The sequence below is a fragment of the Dasypus novemcinctus genome, chromosome 11 (genome assembly GCF_030445035.2).
Source record: "Dasypus novemcinctus isolate mDasNov1 chromosome 11, mDasNov1.1.hap2, whole genome shotgun sequence".
Classification (NCBI taxonomy): Eukaryota; Metazoa; Chordata; class Mammalia; order Cingulata; family Dasypodidae; genus Dasypus; species Dasypus novemcinctus.
In genome coordinates this window covers 13,321,583-13,332,145 of record NC_080683.1, presented here as the reverse complement: position 1 = coordinate 13,332,145, position 10,563 = coordinate 13,321,583, and the positions used below count along the sequence as shown (strand labels likewise).

General features: G+C 54.6%; 1 protein-coding gene across 4 annotated transcripts; it reads right to left on the bottom strand.

Annotated features, from left to right (window-relative positions):
- Positions 1-410: 410 nt before the first annotated feature.
- TSPO2 (translocator protein 2) lies at positions 411-10,455 on the bottom strand. Of its 4 annotated transcripts, XM_058306683.1 has the most exons (6): positions 7,775-10,455; positions 7,335-7,476; positions 4,066-7,133; positions 3,782-3,808; positions 3,274-3,495; positions 411-742 (listed from the first exon to the last, which is right to left on the bottom strand). In XM_058306683.1, the coding sequence occupies exons 1-3, from the start codon at positions 7,945-7,947 to the stop codon at positions 6,948-6,950; spliced, it is 501 nt and encodes a 166-aa protein (XP_058162666.1). In that variant the 5' UTR covers positions 7,948-10,455; the 3' UTR covers positions 411-742; positions 3,274-3,495; positions 3,782-3,808; positions 4,066-6,947. The 4 variants fall into 4 exon arrangements, with proteins under 4 accessions (XP_058162666.1, XP_058162669.1, XP_012382379.1 ...); XM_058306686.1 differs by having other exon boundaries at positions 3,274-4,140; positions 4,300-7,133; XM_012526925.3 differs by having other exon boundaries at positions 3,274-7,133; positions 7,775-7,967; positions 8,360-10,455.
- Between the last annotated feature and the right edge of the window lie 108 nt (positions 10,456-10,563).

Sequence of the window (10,563 nt, the reverse complement as noted above, 5' to 3'; positions counted from 1 at the left end):
TACCAGCTCCAGTTGGGGTGGGAGGAGGGGACGAGAAGGTTCCATTTCAAGGAGCTGACTAGCGACTGGAGTTAGGATGGTTTGGAGGGTTCGGAGCCCCCCTTCCGAGGGTTCTGAGCATCACGGTGCCCTGTTGTTAGTGTGATGCCCCAGCATTTCAGTTTGCCCACGATAGTCATGGTTTATGCTGCTGTCCAGGCGGAATTATCAATAGCTCCCCTCTCACTCCTCAAAGTGACTCATCATCGCCCAAAAATTACCTGGTCACCCTACCTATCGGGCGTATTATACAGAGCATTCCTAGCCAGAGTTTTTTCCTCAGGCATTTTTCAAGGGGATATAAAATGCAGGGTAGCGCTAACAGTGCCTGTGCCACAAAGGAAAAGCAACGAGAGCTGATAAATAGCAACGAATATTTATTGTAATCACTCAGCCACACACCATCTAAATGTAAAGCGTTTACTTCCTGCTTCCATTTAGTCAACGTTTATTGAGGGCTGCTGTGTGCCAAACACTGGCGCGAGCCCCAGCAATACAGAGGTGAATAAGGTGGGGCCTCCCCAGGAGCTCCTGGTCTTTGTAACAGCTGGGACCTTAGCCAGGTGCTCAGGCTGGCCTTATCTAGCGTCCTCACACCAGTTTGGCATGGTGTGTCTTCGTGGCCTTGTTGTGCAGGTTAGGGCCCGTGGCTCAGAGAGAGGATCACACAGCAAGGATTTGAATCCACGTCTTATTTCCAGAGCTGTATTTTTAAATTAAATTAAATTAATTTTTTTGGTTAATACATTTCTAAGTCATTATAAAATGTGCTTCCCTCTCCTCCTCCCCAGCCCCAACTAAAGTGACGTGCTTGGATTAACCGAGGAAGAGGAAAATGTCTGGGGGGAGGAGAGCAAGGAGGATGCATCTCTCAGCTCGCTGTTACTGAGGACCCAGCCATGCTCTCCTGTGGGAAAGGCTTCCTCTCTAAGGCCAGTCCTTCTCTCTTTGGCCGTCAGGTATAAGCCTGGATTGGAAAGCAAAGGAAAAAAAATCCATGCTTATGTCCCCATCTCAGCCTTTGACTCACTGTGTGATCCTGGCTAAATCGCTTAACATCTCTGGGCCTACGGATGACATAGGCCTATGACATAGGTTTTCCTATGGATGACACAGGCTGAACTGTTGTTCCCTATTTCAGGATAGTCAAAAGTCAAAGTCAGGTGGAGAGGATTTCCTGACTCTCCCAACAGCTCTGAGTGAGCTTGGGAGATGGTGCAGAGGTGGCCCCTGGCTGGTCCTCGCCAAAGAGGTGACCCCCCTCCCTCCAAGACCCTATAAACTATTTTCCCTTGGCCATTTGGGAGAGTGCTCTGGGCCAGCCCCCGGCACTGATGACAGACCGTTTCCTTTTCCACTGCTCCTTTCTATCTCTTTCCCACCCCCCACGCCACCATCCCGGGAGGTTCCTCTGACCTGCTCTGGCTATTTATGGCACCTCCTGGGAGCCTGAATTCCTAGCTGGGTCCCTGGCTCTTGTTTCCAAGCCAGACCAGTTTCCCCTGCTGGCCCCCCCGAGCACAGCAGTTAATCTGGGGGATCAGGGGCCAGGAGCCTAACTCCTCCCCCTGCAGCTGCTCTACACTCTTTTTAGGGCAGCTGCTCCCCATGCCTCAAATTAACCCCGTTGGGTAGGCTTGTAGCAACGTGCCCTTCCTGCAGAGTAGGAAACTAGGCAATGAGGGTTTAGGTCAAGGTCACACAAAGTCAGTGGAGTGCTGGGATTTGAACCCCGGTCTGTCAGCCTCCCAGTTCCCTGCTTTCCCCAACTGTGATGTGCTGCTTAGAATTCAGTGCCAATAATCTCTGACTGACACTAACACAGGCATGTAAATGAACCCCATTCACTTCTCCCTAGGATGTTTAAGGTGGCTGAGTGACTTGTCCAAGGTCACGCAGCTCCTGAGGGCAGAGCTCTCTGCTCCCAGAGTCTATGCTCACAATCAGTCATCCTTCAGTCCCTATTGCTGCCAGGTTCTGAGGGAAGAGGGGGGAGAAGTGGACAAGGGAGCGCCCAGAAGGGTAGGAAAGAGTTCTTTCAGGGGGAAAGGGTTATTGGTACACGAGGGGTGTGTGTGTATTTGAGGGGGTCAGGTAGAGAGATGCCAGCAAGCTGGTGCGTGGGGATGGAAACCAAGAAGGGAATTCTGCCCCCCTGCCTTCCCAGGGTCTTTTCAGAAGATTTATGAAGGCTTTAGCTGAGGAGGAGGGGAGATCAGGCTTGGCTTTCCCCAGGTCCCAGCCGGATGTGAGCTGCCCTCCTGGGAAGGGAGCAGATAAACCAGAGGGGGGTGGGGAAGAGGTTTGGAAAACAGAAGCCTCAGGGCAAGGTTTAAATTCCCAGTGGAAGACGACACCTCGGGGGCACCTTGATGGAGTGGGGGTTTTAGGTGCAGGGACAGCTGGGACCCTAACAGTGCGTTGCCCCAGAGACCCAGCCAGGGCGTGCCCACCCCTCCGGTCACTACTGAGACCAGGTACACAAACAACAGGGCCACGGCACGGACACCCCGCTGTGGACAGGAGCCTGTTCCTCTGGCAATCGCTCTGTTGACATAAACACTGGGTGTCCAGGAATTTGAGCAGCCTGGGCCGGGTGGGTGGGGGCGGGGGCCAAGGGTCTCCCAGAGTCTGTGCCTGGGATAGAGAAGGCTCTAGAATGGCAGGGCAGGGCAGGCTTTTAAATCTTCTCCCATGCAGGGCACAGTGCTCGGCTGGCTGTGCAGGACACCCTGCCCTGGGCAAAATGGCGACACGGAGACTTTCGTCCTGGTCACTGTGGCCCTCTGTTCCAGCTGCCACTCCCAGCCGCGCCCACTTGGCTCAAAGGCGGCTGGCTGGCGGCAGGCGCTTGGAGTTTTTGAGGAAAGCATCTGATAGGAATCCCTGCACATTAAGATGACTAATTGTGTTAGTCTCTGAAGGGGTTGTTTGCAAGGCCAGAGAACTACTGGGAGAAAGGAATAAACTTAAATAACTTTTGAGAGGAGAATTTCAGGCGTCCAAAGGAGAAACGTGTTGGCGTAGGTGCCTGCTGCAGGGAGAGGGGCTCTCTGGTGCTCCCTGGAGTGGATAATTTGTGTGGGGCTGGGGGATCTTGGAGATGGAGACACTGGGCAACAGGGCCCTGAGTAAACGTTGTCGAGGCCTCTGGTCTGACCAAGTGGCTTCTGCTGGCTGGTCGGCGAAGTTCCTCAGCAGCTAGAGAAGGAAGGGCCTGGCAGGGGGCTCTACCTGAGCATAAGAGAGGACGGCTGACCCTGGATGGTGACTTTTGGAGTGAGTCCTGGGCGAGGCTGGGCCGCTGGTCTGTGGCTACTGGGTCATATGTGAGCCACCGATGAGAGTCAGCAGTCAAATCCTTAAAACAGAAGGGTCCTGGGGAGCAGATGTAGCCCAAGGGGTTGAGTGCCTGCTTCCCATGTACGAGGTCCTCAGTTCGATCCCTGGTACCTCCTAAAAAAAAAAAAACAACAAAGTCCCCAAAAGGGTCTTGTGCTTGTCTTCTGGAATGACAGGAAAGAGGAACTCTGGGAAGACCTTGGATCTGGGCTTGGGATGCAGGTGACCCGCCAAGGAAGGAAGGAGACTTTGGCGCCCCAGCTTGGGCTCAAGGGTCTGGGCTTTCCTGGGGGCATCCGCTCTCCCTGCCTTAGGTAGGAGGCACCTTTCCTACTCCAGCCCCTCCCAGCCCGGCTGGCCTACCTTTCTCCACTGGACACACAGTGGCCAGTCTACCCACCTTACTTTGCTCCTCGGTGTGTCCACTCTGCAGAAACGAGTGAAGTGAGGAAGAGTGAAATGGATTGAGGAAGGAAGGGCTTTGAAAAGAACCCCGGCCCCTGGCTTTGCTGTTTTAACGAGTGCTTCCCACCTCCCAGCCCCTGGGTGAGAGATCTGCTCGGCCCTGTGAAGGGCTCCTCTCCCCGTGCACCCCCAGTGAGGAGTGAATCATATTCAGACACCATGTTCCCACTCAGAGGCAAATGGAAAAACACTGCCCAAGGACAAGAAGCACACACACACGTGATTTGGATGGTGGAATCCCAGCACACAAATGGCAAAGACAGGAGGCAGCTCCGGCTTGATTTAGGCGAGACTCTGGAATAACAAGAAAGGAGGGGGAAGAGGGCAACCTGCACCCCAGACCAGGGCGTGGAACTGGGAGGCCGGGTAGGAGAAGAGCAAGAGGCCCAGGCCGGTGGAGGGTGGGCATGGAGGAGCAAGGGGCTGGCACAGAATGGGGATTTTAAGGACAACCTTTGGGTGAGAGGATGAGAGTCAGTGGACGGGATCCTGCCCTTCAGGTTGAGTTTCCACACAAAGTCAGAAAGCCCCTTAGTTTGGCTTGTGCTGTATTAGGAAGGCGAGCTGGGCTTGGGACACCGCCTGCCTCAAACTTCCTTCTAGGGACCAGTGTCCAAAACCAGATGCATCTGTGTCTCTGGGCTCAGGGCTTCAGCTTGCCCTGGGGAGGTCAAAGATATATGTAAAAGGCATGATACATTTTCTGGAGGATCAGTTTAACACCTGGAATTAGTTGGTAATATGAATAAAACTGGGAGCAAGTATTAATTATGCCTATGCAAGATGATGGTGATAATAATGGCAAGTACTTCTGGGCTCACTTGCCCGTGGTCACACAGTGATGGCAGAGCCTGGATAAGAATCCTTGCAGGCTGGCTCCAAAGCCGATTCTCTGTAAATCATTATTTATAAATGTTATAATATGTAATATGGAAATATATGATAGGATATAATATATAACATGTATTATATAACAATTTATAAATCTAAAATAATTACATGTATAAATAGAGTTATAAATTAAACTATAAACGGAGTTTTAAAAACTTTGATTGAGGTGATGATAAAGTTCACATGAATGCCAGTCATTTTGTTCATGTGGGCCTGGCCGAGCTAGCCTATAGAGCTGAGGATAAATTTGCTGACGTTCCTGGGTGTCGGAAAATTGGGGGAGGCTGTCCAGATGCCAGAGCAGGTTCTCAAATTGTGGTGTGTATCAGAGCCCTGGGTGCCCGTTAAACTGGCAGCCTTTTGGGCTCCACTCCCATGTGAAAGAAACAGCAAGCACTTACCGAGCACTTACCCTGGGCCACACACCTTTTCATCTATTCTTTTCCTTACTCTTCCCAACAATCCTACCAGATTGAAGCAAGAAGAAAATGAAGCACAGACGGTTAACAGGTGAGGCTACTGGTTAATAAATGAGAGCGCCCGTATTCAGTGCCTCAGAGGTGTGATTCCAGGGCCTGAACTGCAAACCAGGCACGCCCCCATGCAGCCGGGCTGCGAGCACGGCTTCAGCACGCGCTCCAGGAGGTCAGCGGGTCATGCTGGGAGAAGCACCAGAGGCCTGTGGCAGCTTCCCGCTGCAGGCTGCAACCAGCTGAGCCGTTTCAAAAAGGAAAAAACTATCAGTGCCCTTCTCAAGGTAAAGGGAAGATGAGTCTAAGACCTGGCAGAAGAACACAGCAACAAAACACGTAGCTATGGAAACCCCCTGAAGGAAGGACCCCCCCAAGAAGGCTGCCAGAAGGACCCCACAAGATCCCGGCCACAAGAACCCTGCTTGGAATGAAATCTCGTCAAGGGAAAGCCCTGGATACCCTCAAGGGCCTCCCCACTGGTCCCCTGGGGAACTAACAGGTGGGGCAGCCAATCAGAGCAGCAGATAGCTGGGGTCCCTCCCCCAACATGAGGAGAGGGAGGAGTAAGGGATAGCTTAAGAGAGAGAGCCCCACAAGCCCAAGACGCGCACTCTGCCTAGCGGAGCTGGCACCCACATCTGGGGTACAGAATTCTGCTCTTTCCTCCCGTTTCTGTTCTTTTCTCCCATTTCTCAATAAACTATTGGCCTACCCTATGGTGTGTTCTTAAATTCTTTTATGTGACATAGCCAAGAACCTGGAGGACTCCATCATCCCCCACGTCCCCCGATTTCATTCCTTTCCCCCAAGAGTCTCAATTGATGGCCATGGGAGTGGGGGTGGGGGGTGGGGATGGCGGGAGCACTGTCAGCGCCCATAGCTCTCACGGGACAGACCCACAGACAGGCAAGGCACCTGGTGCCTCTAGCTGGTGCTGTTTAGGATTTGGGAAGACAACCCCAGGGGCAGTCACTTCTAGCCACATTGGGGCTTTGAAACAAGAGCAGTGGGAAATAAGAGAAGGGAAGAGACAAAAATAAAGTTTTAGAAACAGGGAAACAGATTCTCCCGTCAGCACCCTGAGGCTTACAGCTCTCTTTTTTTCCTTTCAATCCTTTTTCTTATAGTAGTAATTAATTGATGTATAACAACAGTAAAGACATTGAGAGTAAAAGAGGGTATTTAAACAAAAATAAAAAGTCATCTCTATTCTTACTAATCTTACATAGGCCTTAGAACCTTGATATAGATATATTTTCCAATGGATCTATTTTTCTGTTTAGCTTTCATGTAACTTTTTAAGAATAAATAGTTCTTCCCAGGTAATTAAAAATCAAAGTCCTAAATCTTTATGCCGAGTTGGGGGGTGGCCACTGGAGCTGGACACGACACGCCCACGGCTCCCCACGCACACTTCACGCTTACACGCATATGGACTCTCCCCTTCCACCCTGCAGCCGTCACACCTGCCCTCACAGCACATACTCAAAGTCAGTGACAGGATTTTATTATTTAAATGTAAAACAAGCTCCCCGTCTCCCCCATTTCTCTGAATTCTAAAGAAAGATGGCACCAGGCAGCCCAGGAGGGTGGCCACCGGCAGGGACCGCCCCCCCCCCCCCCCAGTCCCGGTCACCTCCCTCTCCTCCCCCGTCCCTGCCCTGGCCCCATAGCCCAGCCCGCAGACTCTCCCAGCCCTGCCCTGCCACCGGCCCTCCCCTCCCACGCCCCCGAGCCTCAGTCGCCCTTCCCCAGGTGCCCGGGACAGAGGCTGTCCATCCACAGGTGGTAGGTGATGGAAGCAGTCACGGTGAGCCAGGCCAGGTAGGGCAGCAGGAGCAGCGCCGCCAGCTTGTTGATGGGGTGCCAGACGAGCGCCAGGCTCACCACCAGCCCGTAGAGCAACAGCAGGTGCAGCAGGGCCTGCGCAGAGGGCAGGGGCGGTCGGGCAGGCCGCCCCGAAGACCCGGCCCCTCGCCCTCTCGGCAGCACCCTGGGGCTGCCCCCCCCCCCCCCCCCCCCCCCGTCACCCGCCCGGCCCTGGCTGATCTGCTGTTGGGCGTTCCTGGGGCGGGGGGCACCCTCTCCCACACCGCTCGCACGGCTGAGCGCCGCGTGCCTTACCAGGCCGGCGTTGTGGGCTGCGAAAAAGAGCACCAGGACGGTCCAGCTGACGGCAAGCTGTACGGCGTAGAGGCCGAGAGGCAGGGCCAGGGCCCGCCCGAAGCCCCCGCCCAGGGCCTTCCACACCAGGTAGGAGGCATAGCTGTGGAGAGATGGTGGGGGGCGACCCAGAGGGCGCGGGGACTCTGGGTGACCACGAGGGAGATGTTGTGGGCGAATGGGAGCCGGAGCATGGAGGCGCAGGGGTGGGAGGAGGGGGCGCCTTGGAGGCGGCGAGGCAGCGCGCTGGCTGGAATCCCAGGCGGGCGGGGGTTTCTGCGAATGCTTTTGATGGGGCGCCGTCCCTTCGGAGGCCGTTATGCCTCAGCAGGACGGGTTTAGGGGGATTTGTTTCTACCCTAGTGGGTACCAGGGCCGTGGCCTGAGCAATGGGTGCTCACCCCATGATGGCGTAGATGGTTGTCCACACAAGCAACAAGACTTTGTAGGGCGGGCACCAGGGCGGCTTCCGTAGCCCCTCCCACCACGCAGGCGTGCGCTGGTGGGTAAACAGCCAGACCAGGATGGGCCCCAGGAGGGGAAGGGCCACGAAGATGGCCCCTTGAGGCCACATTCTCCTGCAGGACGCAGAATCTGGGAGGCGGGCGGCAAGCTGTTCATGAGCCCTCCCCTCGATGGTCCCCTGGGTCTCCTGGCCCTGCCCCTCATGGGAACATCCAGTCCTCAAGGCCGTCGCCCCCACCTTGGGCCAGCTCCGGTCCCGCCTCCTCTGAGACGCGCCTCACCAGCCCACACGGCCTCGCCCGTTTTCTGCCTTCCATCGATTTGCTTTCTCCAGACTACTCATCTGGCTCTTGGAGGATGCGTTCCGGTGCTGATAACCGCTTCTGAGTGCAAGGCTTCCCTCCCCCACGGTGCATCTGACCCCTGGACGCAGGTCCCGATGTGTCCGTCTGTTCCACCCCCCCAGAGCATGTGGCACTTGGCCAGGGACACAGCGGGCCCTCGACGAGGGCATGTCTTACCTGAACTCAGCTGAGCTGCATTTGGAAGGACTGAGGTCTGAAGGTAGGAGCCAGAGATTCCTGGGGGTCTCTTAGTCAAGAGCAGGCAGCAGCTCTGGGCTTATCTCATCACACCAGACTGGCGAACTGGAGGGACCCACCCAGCTGATGACGCGCCCCGATCCTAAGGCAGCCGCGGGTTCCTTTCCCTGAGGCCTTAGCTCTCCTCTACCCCTGGACTCTCAGGGGCTGGAAGAAGGGCCCCCTACAGCTCTCCTTCCAGAAGGCAGGCTGTAAACTCAACAGGCCCAGATTTCTTGTGGCCTCACTTCTTGAGGAAACAAACCGCCAGGTCTTTGATTTCAAAAGCAATGCTCGTTTGCATGTTGATCTGCGTGCCATGCATGTGGGACAATGTACAGACCCTCCTCCAACCTAGGCCCCTATCCAATAACATTTTCCTCATTTGTACATGATACCTCTGTCTCCTCCCTATGACTGGCGGGATTTAAAGGGGAACCATCTCTATCCTTAGTGTCCTGAAGTGACTGCCTAACCCATCCTTTCCTGCCAGGTGCCCCTAGCCATGCCCCAGAGCAGGGGCTCTTAACCTTTTTTATTCCACTAACTCTTTTGCCAGTCAGGTGAAAACCACGGACCCCTTACTAAGTCCACACTATGTATTATTTAATAAATACATCACACTCGCCCCAACACGTCCCCACAAGAATCATGGTTTTTGAATTTCATTTCAAGGGGTCTATGGACTGCTGGTTAAGAACCCCAGCCCGAGAGGCTCCTGGGACAGGGCTGACCAGCCTGCCTACCTGTGCATCTTTTAACTTGTCTTCCTCTGCTCTCCACTGTCCTTTTGCTCATCTTCTACCTTCCTGTCTCTTTTTCTCTTTTTTTTTTCTGTTTTCTATTTGGTGATAGAGGTCCCTTCTACCCTCCCCACCCTGTCCTCTTTTCTCCTGTCATCCTCCCTCCCAGCCCTTCCTTCTTCCCAGTCCTGTACTTCCCTTACCTCAGGCAGCACCCCTCCCAGACTGGGTGCTTGGTGATATGTGATGTGTAGGAGGAAGAGGCCAGTGGGGGTAGGGGGGAGGGGTTAGTGGGGCTCCCAGCTGGCCTGCCTTCTTCTGATGACAGGACAGGTGACGCTGGCTGGGGAGGCCAGGGAGCTGCCTGCATGCCCCCCTCAGGTTCCTCTCAGCTGGAGTTACCCTGGCCTTCTAGAACCTTCCTGGTGCCTGGCCTCTGCAGGGAGCCCCTTGATGGAATGGATGAGACTCTGGCACTGTGAGACAGTGACCTCCCAAGAGAGCTATCGGGCTCCTGCTGCCTGTGGTCTCTACGCCCCCAGGAGCCAGCTTTGTGTCTGTGGCAGGTGTCCTCCCTTGGGTGGCGGTGGGTCCTCAGATTTCCCCAGTGCCTTCCTGTGACTGGGATGGACCCCAAGCGAGGCAAGTACCGGCTTTGGCAATGCGTTCATGACACATGGACGCAGCTCCTGGTGATAGCCTCCTAGTTGGCACGACCCATCCAGGCTTGGAACACTAGCCTGACGAATTGTTGATGAATCCCTATGACTCAGAGGAGAAAGCAGCCTCCTGTGTGACTCAGGCACCGCTTTGTCCAGCAGAGACTAATGCTTTCCATCCTCTCCCTCTCAAAGTGCTGAGCGCCCTTCCTGGCTGCCCTTCAGGTGGGAGGTCTCCTTCCCAGGACTTGGGTCTTCTCCATCCATTCCTTTGCACACATTACTCCATTCTGGGGACCTGGGCTTCCCCGGAAGGTGTTATCCCACCCTCTCACCTCCACTAGAGGAAAGAAGCGGGAGGGTGCAGGGGTTGCAGCCAGCGACAAGAGACTAGGGAATCATTAACTGAGAGTGCGGAGGAAGTTACTTATTTCCTACAGGAGGTGCTAACAGGGGCTGGGGAAGTCCATCGTGGTCCCTCAACTGCAGGAGGCCAGACCACAGGATCACAATCACCTTTATCGAGCACCCATTTTATGGGCAGTGCTTTACATTTATTAACCCAATAATGGCAATGATTAGCCCATGCAAGGAGGATATTATATATTCTCTGCATTTTGCAGACAAGGGAAATGATGTTCAGAGGGGTTCAGTGACTTGCCTGAGAGTGCATAGCCAACTGGGCTCACTGTTGGCAGCCTGGATCCAAATGCATCCTCTCTCCTCTCCGCTGGTCCTTTCA

What these genes read in the sequence shown, in the direction of transcription:
- TSPO2 (XM_058306683.1), bottom strand. Translation starts at nt 7,947, where the DNA reads ATGTGGCCTCAAGGGGCCATCTTCGTGGCCCTTCCCCTCCTGGGGCCC. An exon ending in ACCATCTACGCCATCATGGG is followed by an intron (nt 7,477 to 7,774) that starts GTGAGCACCCAT and finishes ATCTCTCCACAG; the next exon opens with CTATGCCTCCTACCTGGTGT. An exon ending in CAGCCCACAACGCCGGCCTG is followed by an intron (nt 7,134 to 7,334) that starts GTAAGGCACGCG and finishes CCCTCTGCGCAG; the next exon opens with GCCCTGCTGCACCTGCTGTT.